General features: G+C 36.7%; 1 protein-coding gene across 1 annotated transcript in view; it reads left to right on the forward strand.

The window, feature by feature from the left end:
- The window catches only part of PRY (polycystine-related-Y), a 77,281-nt gene extending 62,764 nt beyond the window's left edge, over nucleotides 1-14,517 (forward strand). Inside the window, exon 5 of the mRNA XM_086836669.1 lies at nucleotides 14,406-14,517. Coding sequence (XP_086692795.1) covers nucleotides 14,406-14,423 — 18 coding nt within the window. The 3' untranslated portion in view covers nucleotides 14,424-14,517. The remainder of the gene's footprint in view (nucleotides 1-14,405) is intronic.
- Nucleotides 14,518-24,968: the final 10,451 nt, after the last annotated feature.

Consider the following 24,968-nt stretch of genomic DNA (forward strand, 5'->3'; position numbering starts at 1 on the left):
TAAAGGCCTTGAAGTAAAACACTTTTTTTATTTGTATTTTATTATATTACAGAGAACTGCATTGAGTATGATCGGGTTGGTTCAATCAACAACGCTCAAGCCGATCAAAACTCTACACAGCGCATCGTTACAACTTGTTCGATCGAGCTTCGCGCACAATACGAACGATCTCGTTCAATCGGCTTGCTTGGTCTGTTTGCTGATTCAAACAGATTGATTCGTACCGGCATGATGATCGAAACTGATTGTGTAGGAAAAGATCGATGAAGCCCAACGAAGCATAAAAGCTCAAGCTTCACTCATGTTGCGCTTGACTTGATTGTGAATGATGCAATCAGACCGAAAATATGTACATACATACATACATATTTATGTGTGCGAGGAAATAAAGTTACGATGCATAGAATTAACTTAATAATATTACTTAGTTTATTTATTCATTTTTTACCCTTAAAATTAAAATTCAATAAAGGATGTAACTTATTATTTCATGCTTAAAATTAATAAACAAACTTAAAATACTATAAAACACAAATTATCACTTTTTACTTTCTTCCAAAAATACTAATTAAAAACAAGAAAGGAAGCTAACTTCGGCACGCCGAAGTTTATATACCCTTGCAGATAGAACTTCTATGAATAGGAAACCATACAATATATATTATATATATTTGTGTTAAAAAACAATGAAGTAATACCTGCTTTCATTTCATTCACCTATACATATTATATTTGCAGTTTTACATTCACAGATTTGCATTTTTCCTCTACATCAAACGATCGTTTGTATGGCACCTATATGATATAGTCGTCCGATTTTTATGAAATTTGCCACAAAATTTAAGACTTATATAAAATGGCTATACCTCAAATTTGATGAAAATCAGCTGAAAACTAAAAAAGTTATCAATTTAATTGTATTAATTTCTCGATCGTTCCTATGGGAGCTATATGATATAGTAATCCGATTTTCATAAAATTTTACACAAAATTTTAGAATAATATGAATTGGCTATATCTCAAATTTGATTAAATTCTGTTGAAAACTAAAAATGTTATCGCCACCGCGATTGTCAGTCTTCCGACAACAGCCACCGCCATTCTCATTCCTCTCAAATTTCTCGATCGTTCCTATAGGAGCTATATGATATATTAGTCCGATTTTCATAAAATTTTACACAAAATTGTAGAATAATATAAAACGGCTATATCTTAAATTTGATGAAAATCTGTTGAAAACTGAAAATGTTATACTTATAATTGAATTAATTTCTCGATCGTTCCTATGGGAGCTATATGATATAGCCGTCCGATTTTCATAAAATTTTACACAAAATTGTAGAATAATATGAAATGGCTATATCTTAAATTTGATCAAATTCTGTTGAAAACTAAAAATGTTATAATTTTTTTTGTAAAACTTTTCCGATCATTCCTATGACAGCTATATGATATAGTCGTCCGATCCGGCCCGTTCCGACATATATACGAGTGAGAGTATATAGAAGTATATATAGTATTCAGATAGCTTCAAAACTGAGAGACTAGTTTGCGTAGAAACGGACAGACGGACGGACGGACAGACGGACATGGCTAGATCGACTCGGCTGTTGATCCTGATCAAGAATATATATACTTTATATAGTCGAAGGTGCCTCCTTCACTGCGTTGCAAACTTCTGACTGAAATTATAATACCCTGCAAGGGTATAATAATGATGCATTTTTTGGTTTAAGATTTAAGTTTTGAAAGTTTTATAAAAAGAATTCAAGAATAACAAATTGTCCACTGAACATGGTCCGAGCCTATTTCTCTTTTCCGTAATAACGTTTCCCGCTAGGGAAAACGATCGCTCAGCGGCTGCGTTGCTGGCGGGAATCGAATGAACTTGCAAAGCTAATTTTTATTATTTTTTTTTTTAATTATTTTGCCACCAGCCAATTAAATTGAATTTTCATCCACTGAAACTTTTTTCTTGCAATATTTTATTTATTTATTTATTATTAAAGATAGTAAAGTTTATAAAACTAGACTAACTTAGATGGTAAAGCGCTGGCGGCAAGGCCTTCGGCTTATAAGGTTAATGATAGTCTTTAAGTCTATTAATTTAATTTCATATTGTTGGTTGTATTAAGGCTACTTAGTTGGTAGATTATATTTATGTACATTTTTGGTATGATTAAATTTTGTGGTATAGGTTAGAACTTTTTAGGAAAATTAAGAATTTTTCTAAATTATCGGGGTTGAGTTTGTTAAGGAGATTTAATGGGTTTGTATTTTTGAAGATAGACAGCTTAGTAGGAAGGAGTGATGGTCATGAATTTAATAGGTGGGGTAAGGTATTGTCGCCTTGGCAGAAGGGGCAGGGTGGGGTTTGGTTTTGATTAAAGTAGTGCTCGTGTGTAAGTTTTGTGTGGCCTAGTCTAAGGCGTATTATTTTAATTTGATCGAGCCTGCTCGGTTTGGGATGGAAGGATCTGCAATAATTGTCGATGTTCCTTGCAATATCTTTCGAACTCTTCTTCGGGCTTCTCTGTCGTTTGCAAGTTTTTTTTTTTTAATCTTTTATTAAGTGTAGAATCCATACAAACAATAAGTATCATAACAACACATATAAGTTACATAAAAAGAAGGCCCCACCTCGTGTGTCATACACTAGGATTTAAATCAGCTGCATATGAATGATCTGGTTACTGCTGGATGGTTTTGGCAAATCCTAATCGTTTAAGCCTTCTTATAGGCCTGGCCGGTAGCAAAGCCCTAGCTAGAGCGCTGCGGTGGTTGCCAAGTCGATCTCTGTATCGGCTAGTGTGCAGCTGGATCTGATCTTCCACATTGCGTAGGTTTAGATCTCTGTGTAGGGTGGATCCACGCACATACCATGGGCAGTTTGTCATTGCTCGTAAGGCACGGTTTTGAATGACCTGGATGCGCTGGTAGTCGTTTGCAAGTAATTCTGTTTTATTAGCTGGGGATAAAAGAAAGTGTCGTTTGCTCTATTTCCAACTGAAACTTGGCTGCTAGAATCTGTGGTGCTTTCTAAATCAAACGAAAAATTTGTTGCAGATGATTCCGATAAGGCAGTACTTGGACAACTTTCTGTCAATATGCCAATGCAAAATTCTTTAATGTCATATAAGTCATTTGGCTGCATATTTACAGCAGGGGGATAGAGGAAATATTCAACTTTGTGCCATATTCCGATGTTCGGGACCCATATATCATCAATATTATTAATAGTTTTTTCTTTTAGATCTGATATAATTGGTATTTCATCGATTGTTGGCTGGCATAGATTTGTAACGTTTAAAATTGATGGCAATACAATAAGACATCTGCGAGCTCTGTGGTGGCAGAAAACGACTTCTCTAAAACATTGTTAAACAAATGGCTGCTGCAGTTTAATCGAGTATTGTTTCCCAAGGCTTTTACAATATTTGTTCCTCTATCTGTTATAAACTTAATTTTTTCAATATTTAATGTGTCAAATTCATTAAACAAACTTTTAAGTTTTCTTAAGATATTGTTGGCCGTTGACCTTTCGAAATCCATTGACTTCATTCCCAAAACTAGGTCAAAGAATTTAAATCCTTTTGGTAGAGAAATGTTACTCCTAAAAAGTTGCGCTTCACATAGTTATCCGACCACATATCAATTGTTGCTGAAGCGTCACCACTGCTCACAATCTTATTGATTTCAGCCTTAAATTCCTCCTTCTTTTCATTACCGCATTTCGAGACTTTCCGAGAAATAGTAGTTCGATCTGGTAGCATGTCTTCCACGTCAACGTGCTATCCGTAGGTTGCGCCGATCTTAATAAAAAACTTTACTAGTTTTACAAAACCAGAACCGCGCACTGCTGAAAATGGCCGACAGTCCTCGGTAATCCAATTTGCGCATTTTTCAGCGGCCTCAGTTTTGTCCTGCGGTGTAACTGTGTTTAAACTTAGTGATTGTTTTATATTTACTTAAGTTTGAGGTTTGGCTTGCGCTGTACTTTAACACGTTTGAACATGCGCGACAGAAAACAAATTCTTTTAATGTAGTTGTTTATAAATGAATCCACTAGTGTTACTGTTTTATATATTTATTGGTTAATTTTCCTTTACCGAATTGATTAAGACGACCGCGATGCGTTTGATTGCATTGAGAGCAAAAATGTGAATAAAAAAGCTTGCACATCATACGTCAAGTTTAGTCGAAGATGTAAACAAGTTACAGTTAGGAGTTAGAAGTCTATGGAAAATTACTAGATAAGCTCTATAACATGTGCAGCGGCGGAAAGCTCGAATTGATTCCGCTGATAAGCGGCGGACAAATCAAGAAAACAACAAAAATATATGTATACAGGGTGTCTCGTTCCCAAACAGTAGTGTTATCCGGTTTTATTATCTCTGTCAGAATGCTCCAAATAAAACTTCTTCCTTCGCGTTGGTCAGATAAGGTATAGTTTCCACTTAATATTTTGTCAGTAATGCTCTCCGCCGATTCTGTCTCCATAATTATGCTAATTAGGCAACCGATCAAACTGAACTTAGGACCGTACACGCGAATTTTACCATACAACGAAATAAGTTGCTTTGGATTGAATCAAACCCGGTATGACTAAACAGAACGAGTCTGATCGGCCTGATTGCAAGCAGCAGTCTCGAACATTCTTTACCACTCACACAAAACTTTCGATCAACAAAAATCATAACGATAAACAGGCTAGGGTTAGGGTTCCACGTGTTAAAAAATATGTTGCAATCATTCATCAACACGTATGTAGGTATCCTTTAGGAATCAGGTCTGAATAAGGTTGGAATGGACTGGACTCCATCCTGAATCATTAGGGAGCTTTCATACAAGCCATATAGGAATCTGCATACAGTAGGCGTTAGCAAACCTGAATTCGGACTACCTGAGGAATTTTCAGGGAATCATAAAGGAATCCTGCTTGGAATTTGTCATGAATTTCGGCACGAATTCCCCCCTGAATCAGAAGGGATGTGAACAGAATCATCCAGGAATTTGAGACGGAATCAGGCAGTAATCGTAGGTGAATTTATAGTAGAATCAGATAGGAATCACCAAGGAATCGTAGGGGAATTCGTTTATGAATCAGGTATGAATTGTAGGAGAATTCACAGCGAATTTGGACACTTAACTCCGAGGAATACCAGGCGGAATCAGCAAGGAATCGTAGGGGAATTTGCTTAGGAATCAGGTATGAATTGTAGGGGAATTTGCTTAGGAATCAGGTATGAATTGTAGGGGAATTTGCTTAGGGATCAGATAGGAATTCCTGCAGGAATCTCAGCGGAGTACAATTAAAAATCCACCAGGATTCCCCAAGAATCCCATGGTATTTTTTCAGAATTATCCTCCCCCTCCATAAAATATTACAAAAATCAATATAAATATATTTATATTTAATTATTTTATTTCTTATCCTTTGTTTTACTATTATTATTTTTAACACAACGCGTGAGCCAGGACCTTCTCTGCTGGCTGGCTCTGGTCCTCCAAGCTGGAAATACTTTCTGTAAAGAAAATAAATGCAAATCACTTAATATATTCTTACAATATGAACCTTTAAGGAAGACCTCCAGCAATGCAGTCAATCTTGAGACCTTCTGCGTGCAGGACGCCAAAATTTCACTTTGGTCCTGCACCTTCTTGTCAAGGTCATCGACCTTTTGAATCAATCGTTCAATTTCATTTTTGTTGCTGCTTTTGTCATAAACACCATCATCTACAAGAAGAAATAAGGGGGAAAATTTAAATACATTCAATTTTAATTGATTTACTTACCTTCAATATCAAACGCCAACTTTTGAATCTTTTCCGGTGACTCCATTTTATGCGTATCTACAAAAAAAAAAAAAATATTTATGATTTCATTTATGTGTTCTTTTCTTTTATTTGAATAAAATACTCTTTTTTGCCATCGGACAATGGAAGGTGAATCTTTTAAATATACTTTAAGCGCCGTCGCTTAAGACATGCCCGATTCATATTTAAAAATGCGCCTACGGACTAAACACCTCCGAAAAAAAAAAAACAAAATAAAATTAAGAAAGGGAAATCTATGCAAAATGTAAAAATGGCACTAATACAATTTTCCCATTATATGGCATCGCTATTGCTTTCCTCACTCTGTCTGATACCCTAAATCTCTCTAAATCTGATGCCATATTTAAGCTACCTACGCAAATACCTAAAACTGATGAGGACACAGGTTGTTCAAAAAAACTTTTCAATTCTAAAAATCTTCTGCCTAAAATACAAATACCGTCTACATCCCCTTCAAAACTATCTACCTCAATTGGGATGTGTTCTCCTACATACCAAAAACTATCTGGCCTTTTATTTTTGAGTGTACATCGCTTTTTTAAAACGCTACCTAGTAATTTTATTTCATCTAACCCCACCTGAATATCACTCTCCTCAACTATCTTCCTATTAATCTGCTGAAGGATTTGTGTTGGCTTTCGGACAAACCGCTTAAGAGTTTGGAGATAATTGTCGGATGAGTAGGAAGAGCCTGAAACCGGATCACCGATTTGCTGTATAGTCTCTTTTACATGAAATTAGCCATGAACGTTGTATGATACACTGCTTTGTCCAAAATGATGGGAAAATTCGTTACAAATAAGTCCAACATATTTTGGACAGTATTGATGTTGGACTCTCGTTGCAAGTGAGAGGACAACATCCTGTATGCACAGTGCAGCAAAAGGAATTCATAATACTGGTCATCATGAATTGTATCTCTAAGAGCTACAACACCAGTGTATAAAAGGAATTGTCTAAATTCCGTTGATTTCCAATGCGTAATATCATCCAATGTTCTTGGCTTTCGAGCAAACTCTGCTGGAACGTACCTTCTCATCGATTTTAAACATTATGATATTTTTTTTTACTTGGTTTGGAAACTTTATATTGAATATTAATTTTATTATTTAAAATTTTTAATACAAATTTTCGCATGACACCCAATTCAATAAGGTGCATGCAGTCAAGAGGAATTTGAGTTACCATTTTAATCCCAAGTTTTTCTATAGCGGACTGTTTTTTAAATATTCTACTTTATGATGGTGACGTCCTGTCAGAAAAGTTTTCATCTGTTATCAATTCACCACGTTCAGTACTGAATGTCAATACAGAATCTACTTTTTTTCCTACTTGAGTGCATTTACTACAGCCATGGCTAGACGTATGTCCAGGTGTGCCTGTAATAAATGCACGAGCAGGTGCATCGCAAACGATGGCTCTGATTTCCAAACCAATTTTTTTATTTAAAATGGTTAAACTGTTTTTAATCATTTTGGACAACTCGGACGAAAATTTTGACAAACAAACGTCACAATTAGTAGGCTTAGTATGGCCCAAAAAACTCCAATTGGCAAAACGGGACGGCTTTGGACATTTTTAATACGAATAAGATTGGGCCATAACTAACTTAAAAATGGGAAGACCGTCAATGCTTAAATCGATGTTAAGTACGTCCGGCAATTGGGGAAATACCGACAATTTACTTAACTGCTTTGATAATCCGATATGTAAATAGGAGCCGCCAGCTATTTTACTTATATCGGTTAAATTTATAAATGGGCTTTACTTTTAACCCTTAAGAATTTAAAATCTCAACAAGGTCTACGGCACATGCTCGTGTTGGCTTATGTTTTAAATACCAATTTTTTAATTGTGTATTTAAATCACAAGCCTCATTGGCATGTTCTGCTACGCTACCTACATCAATATCACTAACTCCTATTTCATAGATTTTCACAGGTGGCTCCAATGGTTCCCTATTCTCTCTTGTGCTAGGCCCAGCTTCTTCATCTACTGCCTCGCTTTCTATTTCGCTAGGCCTCTCATGAGCAACCCTCAAAATCTCTTTCCTAGTTTTTGGTGCTAATTTAGCAATATGTCTAGAGCCAACCATTTTTCCCTTTCCTAATTTTAGTTTGGGCAGTTGAAATTCTTTAAAAGAGTATTTTAATTTATTTTATTATGTTTCTAGTATTTCTACCAAATTTGGTGTGTAACAGGCCAATTTGTATAATTATGCTCTGGTCACACCATTCGATGAGGTGCGCTCCCTCGAGAGAACATATTACTCTCTCAAGAATGCGCCTCTCAGAAAAAAAGGGCTGAATGCGAGCTACCTGCGAAGCAGACCACTGGACTGTTTACGAGAGCAAAGAGAAACGATAATAAAAACAAATAGAGAAAAGGATGCAATATAAAATAAGGGAAAATAATTACATCTTTAATTTCATAAAATTTGACATTTGACAAATTTGTCATGACACAATTACACTTTCATTAATTTTTTTTTATTTACTTTTCATTATTTTAAATATTTTCTAAACAATATTTTTTTCGCAATCAACACCATCACTTTAAACATTAAATTTTGTAGAAATGCATTTTTTAAATTTATGTGTATATATAAATCATATTTTTTTTACGTGTAGCTGCTGTCTTTTTATGTTATGTTAAAATATAAATATATTGCACAATTGGATTCCATTAAATGGTGTTTATGGCGTATGTTTTATGCTTAACTTCACTAGCATTCATTTACCGCGCATGAGCAGGTAGATTTAAACACACAAAATGATGTACATATGTACATATGTATGCCGATGCCGCGAATGGACTTGCACATGCGCTGAATAAACACCGAACCCAATAGTGCAATATATAAATTGCAATGGAAACGAAATCACTCTACTCACCTTTTGTAATTTTTTTCCGAATATTTAGAATTCAATTTAATGGAAAAAAAACACTTCTAATTGCTGCCACACGTCAACTTCAAATGCAAAGGGAATATGGAAAAGCAAAGCAAATATGAAAATAGCCGACCGAAAATTCTGGCGCGTGACAGGCTATAGCCGACCCAAGCGATGCCTTGTAAATATTATAACGCAAGGCAGATTTTTTCGTTTTGAACATTTTGTCTTTGCCTAAAGCAAATTCTTAATACGTGTCAATATACCATATACCATATATACCATACGATAAAATTAGTAAACACCAATAAATAAAATCTTAAATATTTATTAACATTCCAACTAATTCTAAAAAGGGTATTCTGATGTCGATCCGATACACTTTTATTTTTTGACACACATTTTATCCCCCTTTCCACCATTTCCATCTCTGTCTAATTTGCTAGTCGGTTGCATGCCGATGCTCCGAATCCCTCGGAAAACAACAACAAATATGATGTCAGAACTTCGGCAGTAGCCGAACACAGGTAGAATTTTCATTGCCTACTTTGTTTCGGAGTTCTCTTACCGAAACACATGAGATTTGTTTTTGTTTTTTGAACATGACACCAGGAATCGGATAGGAAAGGAATTTTGGTACTGATGGGTTACTACAAACCAATATATCAAGTAGTGGTTTCCTAACATTTTAATTGGAAACAATAAAATAAATTAAGTGTAGGCATTTGTCTTTAAGGTGGTAAGTTGAAATGTGTTAATCTTGTGGATCGTGCATTTGAGCAACAAGTGCAAGCCAGCAAGAAGTGTATTCACAGAAATTAAGCGAAGAAAGACACAATATAATAAGAGCAAATTCCCTATACGAAGATCATTGGCATCATACAATCGTTTCGCATTCCCACTGAGAACTACAGTGATGATGAAAATTTAGATATTGGACCAATGACGACTATATGCAATGCATTGAAGTTCAAAAGAGAAACGGCTGGATTGTGCTGCGCAAGTAGAAAAGTTAAACTGGATTAATCACCAAACGAATTGTTACATAAAACGAAGCCATCTGATAGCGAAACGGAGTTCGCCGGTTATCCTAATATTTTTATAAAATAAAACCAAATTTCTATAATAATATTAAATATCTATATCTCGAATTTTCTGCAAATTTGTTGAACACTTAAAAAATTACTAAAGATCAACTTAAAATTATGAGAATTGGCTGCTGTGGCCTACCGCTCGATTAAGTATGTACAGTTTTGATGTTACATATGTATGTATGTATATGATGGGCTTAAAGACTAGATTATGGGTGGATTGGCTTTGTGGAGGAATGAGAGGATTTTCATAGAACTTTCTGTTACTGGGCCTGCAAGGAGTTGGGTTGGATTTTTGCAGAAGGATGTGATTCTGTGTTGGGAAAGTGCAGTGCAGTCGATTAATATGTGTTGTATGTCTATTGTGGCATTATTACATAAGGGGCAAGTGTCTTGGAGAGTTCTATTCATATAGTGGGCTGCTATGAGTGGATATTTGTGAGCTTCCTTGGCTGCATAGTCGGCTCTCTCGTTGCCTTTTATGCCTATGTGGCATGGGATCCAGATTAGTTCAATTTTAGAGGAGTTTGGTGCTTATTTTTCTGATTGTGGTGGGGTAGTAGAAGTGGTTGTTGGAGTTTGTTATGGCTCTTAAGGAGGATAGGGAATCAGTGCATATAGCGTACTTGCCTGAATTTTTACTGCAGAATTGGCTAGCTTCAAGTATGGCTAAAATTTTACTTGTAAGAACATACGAGTATTGGGGTAGGTGTCCGGTTTTAATGGTATTCGAGCTAAAGCTTACAATGTCGTTGGCCTTTGAGCCGTCGGTGTGGTGGAATTGATACTTGTGAAAGGAGTTTTTTATAGAGTAGAAGAGTTGGTAGGTAGTGGTAGGTCATGGGGGTGTGGTGTTTTTGTTGTAATGGGATAGGGATACTTGTATGTTTGTGGCTTTTAGGATTATTTCTGGGTTGTATTTTTTGTATGGGTAGTTTTTAGCTGGGGAGAGTTTGAGGGATAGGGCATTGCAGGAGTCAATGATTTTATCCATTGTGCTGGGGTGGGTACCTGTGTTTTCTTTTCGTTTGTTTGAGGAATTTTCCAATTGGGAATTCATGAGAGTGGATCAGCTAAGTTCAAAGTTCGTCCGTTTCAATAGAGCTTGATTTTGATTCGATCAGAAGATTGTTCGTTGGCGTTGGTACTGAAAGCCCCAAGGGCTGCCCTTATTGCTGAGTTTTGGGAGGATTTGAGCCGATTTACCATGGAGGTTGGGGCTTTCCCGTAGATGGGTAGGCAGTAATCTATTTTGGATGGGGTGGATGGATGAGGAATTAGTTCGTGATTTGGATGAGGGAGGCTGTGTTGCAGTTGTATTTCCTTTAGGAGAGGTGTTTAATGATGTTAAGAGGACGGGAGAGGGATGTTTATAAGTTGTTGTTGTTGTTGTTGTTTATGTGTGAATTCCAGTTATAACGATTGTTAATTGTCCGGCCAAGGATTTTTGTGGAGTCGGTGGTAGGGATGTTGATGGAGCCAGTGATTATTTTTGCTGTACAATTTCTTTTCCGGCATATGTGTAGAAGTTGACATTTATCTAGAGAAATCGATGATCCACAGGAGGAACACCATTTTCGGATTTGCTGGAATAGGGTTGTAAGGTTATTTTGAGGGTTTTTGATCCGGTTGTGTTGGATTATTAGATGGAAGTCTGCCTACGCCGACAGTGAACTTAATGTGCTTTGAAAGGGAGATGATGTTTGTAAGGGAGTTGTAGGATATTAGGAAGAGGATGACTGAGATAGGGGATCCTTGGGGATACCGTTATCGAGGGGGGAGCTATGGGAAAGGGATGTTCTGTTTTTGACTATAATTTTTCGGTTAGACATGAAGTTGTGGACGTAGTTTATTATGCGGGGGCCTAGTTTCCATTCCTTCAACTGGCGGATGAGGGTGTGGATGTCAACTTTGTCGAAGGCTTTAGCGAAGTCGAGAGATAGTATTGATAAATGTTTTTCTGATTACAAGGTGGTCAATATATATATTTTATATGGTCGGAGGTGACTCCTAAACTGCGTTACAAACTTCTGACTGAAATTATTTTATATTTATAATATTTTTATAGAATTTTGGAAAAAATTGTGAGAAACCAATAGTTCCCCACAAACCTATGTACATACATATTTATATATATTTTGGACATTTTAGCCAAAACGTCCCTTTGGATATCTATTTGTTTTCCAAACGGCTTTGTTGTTTCGATTGAGCTTGATGTAGATAATTTTGAGTTAACAACATCGTACCAATCATTTAAAACTTTGAAAAGGTAAGCGGTTTCGCATGCGTTGTCTACATCATATCCTATCGCGTAACATCGCCTTATAGAACTTGAAAAACAATTGAGTTTAAGTTAAGGTGACTGTCTATGATTTTAAAAATAATTAAAACATCAGACTTTGCGCAGTGGTCAATGACTGACTGGGCCGTCGCCTCGGTCAATTTGCTCCTTTTGACGACCAACCCAGAGTCGATATAATGGTTGCGGACCAACTTGATCAAGTGTGGTGTATCCGCAAATACATATATGTTAAAACTAGCATAGGCTGGATGGCTAAACAAGGTTTATGCTATAAAAAAAAAAGATTTTTAATTTAGATTATTTTTACTTGTATTATTACTTACTCTCTGAAATGCCGAGCTGTCGCCATAATTTCGATTTCCCGGACCCAAATCAGAGATAGCTACTATGGGATAACCCCTTTTTAATACGCTTTTATTGTATTTAAATGTAACGGAATCTTTGAACACTATTTTCAAGGGTTTCCAAATATCTGATAAACTTGAAACTTTGCATACTTCTCAAGGACCGATGACAATGCAATAATTTGATAATACATTTTCATTATCCTCATTAGGATCGTCAGGATTGACAAGTTCTTTTATAGATCCTCCGTAAAGGAGAAAGAGAGACAAAGCTTGCGCGCGATCTGCGCATGCCTGTTGGACAAGCTTATGTCGCACTTAGTCGTGTAAGAACCTAAGCGGTACTTGCATTGAAGAACTTGATTGCTCAAAGTTAACAGGATAAACCCCATGAAACAAAGAGGCCTTAAATGAAATAATAAGATTAGAAAATAATTCGTAAGATATTTCATAATTACATTTCCGCAATAATTGATTATTGATAAATCGAACTAAAATCCGAAAGATAACTGATTGCTTAAAAAATTAAAAAAAACCACTCGTTTATAGGTACCCACACTAAAAAATAGAAAATAAATAATAGTTAAAAAAAAAAACACGTTTTTATAAATAACCGAACTAAAAAGAAAAAAATAAAATAAAAATTACAAACAAAATTATTAAATTCAGAGCAATAGTATATAATTATAAACAAGATCAACTTCACTACTTTCCCAATGTACCAATCAGTTTCATCATTTATTAGGAACATCATACTCAAAACAGAATTTTCCAGCCAGATGTAATCCGAATCTGAAAATATTACTTGTGATATTTCTCAACTTTTTATTTAAAATTATCAATTAAATGTAATACCTTATTTCCAAAATAGAAGATAATGTGTCCATTCCTCATTTATATAATTTTCTCATTTATCATTTATTATCATTTTTCCATTTCATTTTTACTTCATTCGTCCTCCACCGGCTGCTGCTCCTCCTTAGTCGGCATCTGCTGCTCTGGCAGAGGGCGGAGCACCTCCATAATTGCCCGCCGAACACGGCGTTGGTCCTCTATGGCATAGCTCCGAGAAATAATATTCGCATATGCTACTCTCTGTTGCCTATTGAGGCCACCGCGTTCAGCTCGTCCAGCATGACCGCCGCCGCCTCCACCCCGTCCACCACGACCGACAACAACGCAACCGCGTCCATCAAGGCTGCCGATTCCAGTGTAAAAGTAAAAGTTGTTCATTGTCTATACAAAAAAATACATTCGATACAGACGTGCCTTGGGAACAAGCTCCACGAAGGGAATCAGCTTCGGCACAGTCACGGGACGTGGTCTAACTCGATCGAAGAGTCGCACAGGGGGCCCGCCACCGTGGATAGGTGGGTTTCCATGATGAACGGCTAAGAGGAGTTGGTGAGCTGGGCCTCAGTGCCCATTCCGTCCGCGGGAATCCCATTGACGTGGGAGTTAGGAACAAAGTATTGTATTTTTACAGTTAATGCTTGTTTTTTGTCTTGCAAGCCTGTTCAATATTTTCAGCTATGCTTATAATTTAACCATGAATTGTTTAACAAACGAACAAAGGTTGCAAATTATTGAATGTTACTATAAAAATGAGTGCTCGGTTAAGAAAGTTCAGTTTCGTCGACCTTCTCTGTCGGCTATTTAAGGTATTGTGATGAAATTTCACACCAAATTAACCCTTATTACATTTTTTTTGTGGGAGGGACAAGCCCAACAATTGGAGCATTAGAAGCCAACATCGAAGCTTTCATGTGCGAAATACCGGCAGAAATGTTGTTGCCTAAATTGGACTAAGCGGACGGAGCATTTAAGGCGAAGTCGCGGCAAACATTTAAATAAAATTATCTCTAAACATTAAATTATATTGATCGAACTATCGATTCAAATAGAGATTTCATTAATTTTATGTTTAATTTCATTTCAGGATTCCCTCCGGACATAGCGGGTTGCCCACGGGTGACGTGGTCGCCGAACCTGTGCCCCGGATGCTTCTCATATATTGCCACTATTCGCCCGGATTGTGGCCAAAATCGGTCAAAAATGTTTTTAAGAAAATGAAAAATAAAAAACAACAATTGCATAATAAAAATTATGGATTAAGCTATTTTTCCTCAACATTTAACTACCTTCTGTTTAATGGTTCCGAAATGGCAGCTAATCAAAGTGGATATTAGTGATGTATTTTTATACCCTTGCAGGGTATTATAATTTCAGTCAGAAGTTTGCAACGCAGTGAAGGAGGCTTCTCCGACCATATAAAGTATATATATTCTTGATCAGGATCAACAGCCGAGTCGATCTAGCCATGTCCGTCTGTCCGTCTGTCCTTCTGTCCGTCTGTCCGTCTGTCCGTCTGTCCGTTTCTACGCAAACTAGTCTCTCAGTTTTGAAGCTATCTGAATGATACTTTGTAGTTAGCCTTCTATATACTCTCACTCGTATATATGTCGGAACGGGCCGGATCGGACGACTATATCATATAGCTGCCATAGGAATGATCGGAAAATTTTTACAACAAAAATTTTAACATTTTCAGTTTTCAATAGAATTGGATCAAATTTGAGATATAGCCATTTTATTATACTCTACAATTTTGTATAAAATTTTATGAAAATCGGACTACTATATCATATAGCTCCCATAGGAACGATCGAGAAATTAATACAATTAAAAATTATAACTTTTTCAGTTTTCAACAGATTTTCATCAAATTTGAGATGTAGCCATTTTATATTAGTCTTAAATTTTGTGTCAAATTTAATGAAAATCGGACGACTATATCATATAGGTGCCATACAAACTATTGTTTGATGTAGAAGAAAAATGGAAATCTGTGAACGAAAAGCTGCAAATATAATATGTATAGGTGAATGAAATGAAAGCAGGTATTACTTCATTGTTTTTTAACACAAATATATATAATTTATATTGTATGGATTCCTAGTCATAGAATTTGTATCTGCAAGGGTATATAAACTTCGGCGTGCCGAAGTTAGCTTCCTTTCTTGTTTTATTATTATTATTATTAGTTTAATAGCAAAAAAAATACAAATTTCCTGCCCCTGTGCGAGCAGGTATAGTCACATCAAAATACTTTAATTTAACTAGTAAAATCCAAAATTAACAAAAAAAAAAAAATGATTTGTATACAAATATTAGACAAAGTACTTTACAAACAAATTTAAAAAGAACAGGGTGTTTCCCCCCATTTTTTACAAGTTGCAATTTTGAACTATGTGTACCTCGACGTACAACCTCCGATCAAATTGAAAAAAAATTTAAAAACAATTTAGAATGTTTCGCTTTTACGTATAATTTCAAACTTATCTCCATTTTGAATTTAAAAATATGGCAATGACTTCTTTGTTCTAGCTATTGAATGTAGCCGGCTGCAAAGTTGCATCACACTTCCTTGCGGCGCGCTTTATCGCGGCTTGCGAAGTGGAAGCCTCAACGTCCATTTCTTCCCCGTCGGTTAGGGTTTAAAGCTGGCAAAAAATCTATAGTGACCCTATCGATGTTTTCGAGGCTTTTTTCGGGAACCATCGATACTATCGGGATAATATCGAATTCAACAAATTTTGTAATATAGAGGTTATTCTTTATAAAAAACCCTACACAGCAGGGGTATTCCTTATAAATTCGATTAAAATTTTATTTTATTTATTATTTATTTTTCCATTTAATTCACTTAATTTGTCAAACTTAATAATTTTAAAAGTAAAATAAAAAGAATATCCAAAAACATAAAAACGTTGCTTCGTTAGTAGCGGTCCAGCCGCTAGACTTGAAATCTATCTTAGAATTACACATTAGATTCGGTAATCCACCAATTTTTGTTTATGAACAGGAGCTGGTCAACTATGTTTGACTTTAGTGATGACCTGCGCTCGGAAATTATTTGGCCTGCCTTCGAAAACATCCTCTCAGACTCCGTTGAAGTCGCTGGGACACACAAAGCTTTTTTGGCCAACTTCGCCAAAGCTGACTGGTCACTTTCATTGCTCTGTAAAACATAACATAATTTTTGAAAAGTAACAAAATTAAGCAGAAAAATCGCTACTTACTCTCCAATACTCTAGTGGATTGCTGGAAATATCAGAGTTTATTCCTTCGATCAGGTGCTCTTGACATGCTGAGGACGACGGGCGATAGGAACTCATTTTGTAGCTAAAATTCTTTCCACGATTTTAAAAGCACTATTCCCTCTAGTGCTTACTTCTTGGATCAGACTGTATGCATTGTCACCCTGAGCTTGCTTGAATTTTTCGTAGGCTATAGTGCTACATTTAAAAATTGTACAATTCTTTTGCATTTGGTCAAAACATGCTTTATCGAATCTTCCTCCAAGCAATCTTGCACCACTAGGTTGAGGCAGTGAGCAAAGCATGGAAAGTGACGCTTTTGTAAAATTTCGCACGACTTAATCATTGCGCTGGCATTGTCTGTCACTATGGCGTTTACTTTTGACTTTAAGTTCCATTTGGAGAGCACAACTCGAACCGATGCTGCAATATTTTCAGCATTGTGGTTAAATGGGTCCATCAATTTTTCTGTTGACAAAACAGCGGCGTTCAGCTCAAATGAGTCATTAATGAAGTGTACTGTAACTGTGAGGTAGCCATCGTTGGCCCTTGACGTCAAACCATCCATGGTAATGGCACATTGGTCCACTTTGCTCAGTATGAGTTGGAGCTTTGATGTCAAATCGGCACAGACATTCTTCATGTGGACATTTTTAAATGTATTCCGACATGGAATGGTGGATCGAGGTTCTAGCAGATTAACAAAATGGCGAAACCCCGAGTCCTCTACAATTGAGAGTGGTTAGACGTCCATGGCTATCATTTTCATTAGTGCCTTATCTAATTTTTGCTTACGAGCGAAATTAGTGTCGTATTGATTGTCAACTTTTAATAACTTGGAAATTGAGCTTGTGGGCCCACTCTCCAACGACTGATAAGATGGATTCGCACGCGTGAGGTGATTACTCAGATTTGATGTGTTGCCACTGATTTTGTATGTCTAATCGCAAAGGCGACATTCAGATTGCTTACCGTCGTTCGTCTTTTTAAAATGGTCCCATACCATGCTGCTTTTCCATGTGCGCTTTCTTGTTGTGCTAGGTCCAGGTAAATCCTCGCAGATGTTGCTGGGCTGCTTTTCCTTCTCCATGTCTAAAGTAAAAGCTTTTATATACTTTGAACATCCTACTTACTGCTTAAAGTGTTTCAGACGGGCACCACTGTAGAACCACCAGTCACTGACTACTGTCTAAAGAAAAGAAAGTCTTATTATAAATCTAATATTACAATTATAAAATTGTTTCTTACCGCATAGCTGCGAAAACACAAGAAAAGTAGTGGTAGAATACGACGGCGATACTATCGTGATAGTTTCCAAACCATCGATAGTGCAATCTGGCTCCTTACCATCGATACTATCGATGGTAAAATCGATGGTTTTCCAGCTCTATTAGGGTTATGAAGCGATTACCAGAATTGGCGTAGTAGCTTGTTTTCTTATGGTAGGACTTGGGAGAGAGAACGGTACCTGCTCTGTTTTTTGCTGCTCCTTTTTTTGGCTTTGCGGACTAAGCAAGAAATACATAGAGAAGTCAAACAGAACAAAAAGGTACTATCATAAAATCGGCTGAGCCGAAATGTCTAGAACCCCAGAGTCAGTGTTACCAACTTTTCAGGTCATGGAAAAGCTAAACCAACCCTTAAAAAAAGCTAGAAATAGCTAGACAATTTTAATGATAGCTAAAAAGTAACGCTAGAGTATTGAAACAATATTTTTTATTAATTATTTAAGTATTTTTGCCAACATATCAAGCTCTTCAATTATCTCCTCTTCTCCAGCTGAATTAAAATTTTTTCATATTTTTGTTTCGAGAAGTTTAGGAAAAATTGAATAATTATAAAAATATATTTTGACACAATATTTAAAAATAATTACGCATTCTTTGTACGGATATTTATATGAGAATCTCATAACTAAGCCAAAACTCCATTAATTTCGATACGGAAATCAGTTATGTAGTAGTAGTTTTTAATAATTTTATAAGTCTGCACAGTCAAATTAAAAATTTAAAATATTTAAAATTTTGTCAAATTTTCAAAGAAATGTTCATTATAACAAGAAAATTTAAAAAAAAAAAATGTATAAAAGTTTTTGTTCTTTTTTTTATGCCCAGAAAGATCCCCTTTTTCTTGCTGATCAAACGACTCCTTCACTGCGGTTTAAGCTTCTGACTGAATTTATGATACTCTGCAAGGGTATAAATATTCGCATCCTTTGGGTCGATATTTGTATGCCTATTTTACTACGACCAACAGTTTTAAAAACTCACAACCTAAAAAAAGGAATTCATTTCGATCGAAAAGCTGTTCTGTGCTAGTTTTTAATAGGTTAATAAATCTGCATACTCAAATTGAAATTTTAAGATATTTCAATTTATGTCAATTTTTATACCCTTTCAGGGTATTATAATTTCAGTCAGAAGTTTGCAACGCAGTGAAGGAGGCACTTCCGACTATATAAAGTATATATATTCTTGGTTCAGGTTCAACAGCCGAGTCGACCTAGCCATGTCCGTCTGTCCGTTTCTACGCAAACTAGTCTCTCAGTTTTAAAGCTATCTGAATGAAACTTTGTATTTAGCCTTCTATATCCTCTCACTCGTATATATGTCGGAACGGGCCGGATCGGACGACTATATCATATAGCTGCCATAGGAATAATCGAAAATTTTTACAAAAAAAATTTTAACTTTTTCAGTTTTCAATAGAATTGGATTAAATTTAAGATATAGCCATTTTACTATACTCTACAATTTTGCATAAAATTTTATGAATATCGGACAACTATATCATATAGCTCCCATAGGAACAATAGAGAAATTAATACAATTAAATTTATTACTTTTTCAGTTTTCAGCTGATTTTCATCAAATAGCCATTTTATATTAGTCTTAAATTTCATGAAAATCGGACGACTATATCATATAGGTGCCATACAAACGATCGTTTGATGTAGAGGAAAAATGCATATCTGTGAATATAAAACTGCAAATATGATATGTATAGGTGAATGTAATGAAAGCAGGTATTACTTCATTGTTTTTTTTAACACAAATATGTATATATAATTTATATTGTATGGATTCCTATTCATAGAAGTTCTATCTGCAAGGGTATATAAACATCAGCGTGCCGAAGTTAGCTTCCTTTCTTGTTCAAGATGGTTTTTTCACAATAAAATTAAAAAAAAATTTTTTTTTTAATTTTGTTTCCTTTTTTTATGATTCCCCTGTTCATGCTGATCAAGAATATATAAGGTTTGTAGGGTCGGAAATGACTCCTTCACAGCGTTTTAAGCTTCTTACGTTAAATATGAAATTCCTTTAGCTCCCACCCCTTTACGCTTTCGTTTTTCTTCTCCTTTTAAAACGCCAATATGGCGTCGCGGTCTTACCAGTGTTGCCAGGTATTGAGCTCGCAAATAGGCTAGATTTTGGGTAAAAATAGGCTAGAATAGGCTAAAATTCAGAAAAATATGCTGAAAAATAAGCTATATATTAAAATCCAATAATATCAACCAAATTAAAGTAATTTTCATGTTTTTATTATATAAAACACGTTAACAAAATTTCAATATCGTCGTTCTCCCCGTCATTCAAATATTTATCTTTTTTTTTTAATTTGGGCAAGATACTTTTGTGGCAACGAATAGGTATGACAGCATTCATTGTGTCTTTGTAACCCATATCTGTAACATTGAAATATATTATTATTAAAATATAAATAAGTTTGACACAATTTAAAAACAAACCTTATGCTCAATAAAGCATTCAAGCTTTTTAATGCCATTTTATTACGCAATTTTGACTTCACTATATTCATTCACTTAGGTGACCAACCGGCTCAATAGCACAATGCTGGGCTATAAACATAGCTACCGCAGCTTCTTGGCGACAAGTTTCTGACAATTTGACCGGCTCGAAACAAATTTAACTTTGTTTCACTAAACTTGATGTATTTTGTGCATGTTTTTTTGTCGTCATGTGCGCTCTTATTTGGTCAATTTTACAGTTAATACTGCATTTGCAGTACTTGCAATAAGCCTTGTTATTGTCTGAATTATGTCGGCTAATCCAATCTTTAAAATCGGGCTGCAGTAGCCGGCAATCCCGAAACTTTTGCAATACACTTCTTTTGGCATTTTTAATTTAATAATACAAACTTTGAAATTGCGTGTTCAGTACCGAAACAGAGTGCAAGTAAACCGTAAATAGAGTTGTTTTTCGATGAATTTTTGACCACACTATCTATATAAGTTTGGCAGCCGCGAAAAGTTGCCACCTGTTTCATATTTTACAGCTGATAATAAATTTAAATTGGAGCTCAAAAGCAACTATTTTAGAAAAAAAATAAGGATTAATATAAGATTTAAAAAAAGGACAGATTTTCGGATGAAAAATTTAGAAAAAGAACAGATTTCAGGTATGCGGATGATTCTCAATTTTTACCGGATGAAGCGTTAAAAACAGGACAGATCTGTCCGGAAAAAGGACAAATTGGCATCACTGGTGCACATGCTGCACACCACATTTGTTATCCGAAATTCAAAAACAAAATTTTTTTATAAACTATATAAGTATGGCCATAGCATGAAGTAGTCGTTTCTGGAAAAAAATTTTTTGGACAAAGGGGAGCACTTTGAAAAAAAAATTTTTTTTTGACAAAATTTTTGTTTAAAAATGTATTACTTTAAAACAAAAAATCATATCGAAAAAATCCTAAGTCATGCAATAGACGGCGTTATAGAGATGTGTAAAAAATTTGAAGGCGGTTTTTGAGAAATCATGTACACCGTTTAAAAAAAAAACGCAGTTTTGAGAAAAACGCAAAAGGAGCTAAAGAAAGTACTCTAAGGTCTACCGGCAGCGCTCACTTATGATGGCTGTAGAATAAACTATATTCATAATCGCCTACGAGTCGGACGTGTTTTTCTCTCGCTCTACCCTCGCTTAAAGTTCTCACCGTGAATATTTATTCTAAAAAGCCCAAATTTTTGGCAAATGATCAGTGTTTTGGCTATTCTTTATTTACCCACAATATCTGGATCATCTCATTTAAGTCAGTGACTTTAATTTCCGAAAACATCATCGGCGAAAAATATTCTTTCGCCCTTGTTTTCTGCGCCGTGTGTTTATCGCTTATTGCTGCGCTGGTCTCAGTGTTGTTGTTGCTGCAAGTGATCTGCAAGCCGCGAACAATCACACAATCTCATACTTTCTTGAGCTGAGATAAAAGCTTACATCTTTCTCTCGCACTGTTTTTGTTTTGATCGGTTCCTTCGCCACTCAAGTCAATTTCCTTTTTATTACTTGCGCGTTGCTTCATACGACTTATTATTATTTTGAACATAATGTCAACTTGCTGTGCCACGGATTGCCCACATAGCCGCAAAATTACTTCGCGGCAGGCCACCGTTTATTGTTGGCTGTGCACTAATGCCGCACACCCTGGCTGCGCCGATCTTGGGCATGTTGGCCCGCGCATCGCCGACCGCATACGAGATCACGCTGGCTTGGATTGGACGTGCCCGAGCTGCCTTCATATTAAATCCGAAATGCGGATTTTTATGAGACAAACTCATTTAGAGTTTCAATCTTTGGCGGCTGGGTTCAAGGATTTGGCAAGCCGTTTCCAAAAAACGGAATCTTTTTTTAAATCCATGAAACTGATAAGTGTCACGCCAAATAACAACACGGGACATATTCCTAATAATTTTTTGCCTGTTGCAGACCCTGCGAGCCCTCTTTTGCTGTTTAGCCCACGCAACCCACCAAATGGTCATACCACGGGTGTTGCTGATGACTCAGCCGCCGATGTCGCCGCGTCGGGTCAAGCAGCAAATGCTTCCCCTTGTCCTGGACTAGCTGATATCGTCGCATCTCCAACCATGCAGCCAGTCAACATGGATCTGGCGTCTACGTCGCATGCTGCCGCAGCAAATAAAGCCCTGCCGGCCTCAAACCATCTGAAGAATGCTCACTCTGTGATTGGCCCGGCGGTCATCATCGCATCTCCTCTGACTTCTAGTCCCAGAGTTCAACTTTCAACTATCTCTGGTGTCGCCCCAAGGAGTCCGGCGCCTCTTGCCGGCGTTGCCCCAAAAAGGCTAGTTTTTGTCTCTCGCCTCAATCCAGATGCAACCGCGAAAGATGTCGCGATCCACTTGAGCAACAAATTGAATGTTCCTTTAACTGAATTCTCTGTCTCAAAGTTCAATTTTAAGCAGAAACGAGATATTTCCTCTTTTAAAATTGCACTTTCCGACACGTTATATAGTAAGGATCTTGATGCTTCCGTATGGCCCGTACATGCTATTGTTCACGAATATCTTTACAAGAGCAACCCACCCAACCAGGCCTCCAAAAAACTAATTAACTCGTTTTCTTTGCATTATCAGAATGCTCGTAGTTTGTTAGGGAAACTTAGCAAGCTGCACGCTAATAGTGCCTCCTTCGATGCCAACGTTATTTCCTTCACCGAAACGTGGCTTAACTCCTCTGTTTCCGATTGCGAATTATTCGCTGGCAACTATATTGTCTATAGGCGTGACGGCGTGGCGGCGGCGTTCTTATTGCCGTGAAATCTGACCTTATTTCTGAACTGGTTCCCACAACATACTCAGATAATATTTTGGAGTTTGTTGCGGTTCGTGTTCAAGTTCACGACTATTCTCTCTATGTATCATGCTCTTACATCCCACCCCGGTCTGACGCTACTATTTATCTACAGCACCTGTCCTTAATCCAGGGAATTCACTCAACTCTGGGTGTTAATGACCATTTAATAGCTATGGGCGATTTTAACCTTCCTTCCATATCTTTGTTGCCATCACCAGACACCAATTTTCTGGTTCCTACTGCAGCTCATGACTTAGTCCAAGGTCTTATTGACCCTTCTTTGGGCCAATTGAACTACGTCAAGAACTGTAGTGATAAAATCTTGGACCTTATCTTTGCGTCCGAGTTCGCCAACGCCCTTGTCTCAAGAATTGACCCTATCTCCTATCCTGAAGATGCTTATCATCCCACTCTGGAGATAATTCTTGAAGCGTCGTCTCCTTTACTTCCTAGTCCAGAAGTTGAACCGACAACTTTTCGCTGCTTCCGCAGAGCTAATTTCAATGGCATTAACTCCTATTTATCCCTAGCTGATTGGACTTTTTTGGATTCTCTAGACGACCCCAATAACATGGTTATGCGCTTTTACGATATTTTATATTCTGCCTTTGACATTTATGTCCCATCCTTTCCTTCACCTGACGCGCCTTACAAGCCCCCATGGTTTTCTCGTCGACTATCTTACCTTAAAAACTTGAAGTCGAGGCTTCACAAGAAATTCACTAGGACTGGGTCACAGGTGGACCTTTCTAGATACTTGACAGCTCGCACAAAATTCTTAGCCCACAATTCTGTATGCTACAGAAACCACCTAAATCGGTGTAGGGATGAGTTCCAGGCTAATCCTAAGCAATTTTACGCGTTTGTAAATTGAAAACGAAGATCCCAAAATTTACCTTCTTGTCTTCATCTCAATACTGAGTCCGCGTCTAACGAGCCTGATATAGCGAACCTGTTCGCAAAATTTTTCCAGTCTACGTACTCATCCATTGGCTACAATACAACCTCTTCGTATCCTTATTCTCTTCCACTTTCTAATTCCATTTTCATGCCCGCTATTTGCGAAGACGATGTTTTTCAGAACCTCAAGACACTAAAACCTTCCTTTTCTTCTGGTCCTGATCGCGTTCCTAGCTGTGTTTTGAGACACTGTGCTGGTGCTTTATGCCGACCTCTGTCAATTCTTTTTTAGATGTCGCTTCGTCTTTCATTTTTCCCAGAAAGTTGGAAGGAATCTTTCATCATTCCTCTCCATAAAAAGGGCAGTAAATCTAATATCGAAAACTACAGAGGTATTGCAAAGCTTAGTGCTATTCCAAAGTTATTCGAACTTCTGATTACTGCGCAGCTGCAGCACCAATGTCGGTCAATTATGTCCCCCTCTCAGCACGGCTTTATGAAAAACAGATCAACGTCTACTAACCTTCTAGAATTTTGTGCTGTCATTAGAAACGGTTTCAAATTAAATTTTCAAACAGACGTTATCTTCACCGATTTCAGCAAGGCTTTTGACTCGGTAAATCACCTACTACTACTTAGAAAACTTACGCTTCTTGGTTTCCCTGCTTTATTGACTAACTGGATTGCAACATATTTATCCAACCGTAGTCAACGTGTTGCCTTTAAGCGCTCTCTCTCAAACCGGGTTTTTGTTTCTTCTGGCGTTCCTCAAGGGAGCCACCTTGGGCCACTTCTGTTCGGCCTCTTTATCAATGACTTGCCTGAAGTGGTTCTACACTCAAGTGTGATGATGTACGCAGATGACGTCAAACTTTGTTTGCCATT

The sequence above is a fragment of the Drosophila serrata genome, unplaced genomic scaffold (assembly GCF_035046125.1).
Source record: "Drosophila serrata isolate PLE 108 unplaced genomic scaffold, ASM3504612v1 contig_293, whole genome shotgun sequence".
Classification (NCBI taxonomy): Eukaryota; Metazoa; Arthropoda; class Insecta; order Diptera; family Drosophilidae; genus Drosophila; species Drosophila serrata.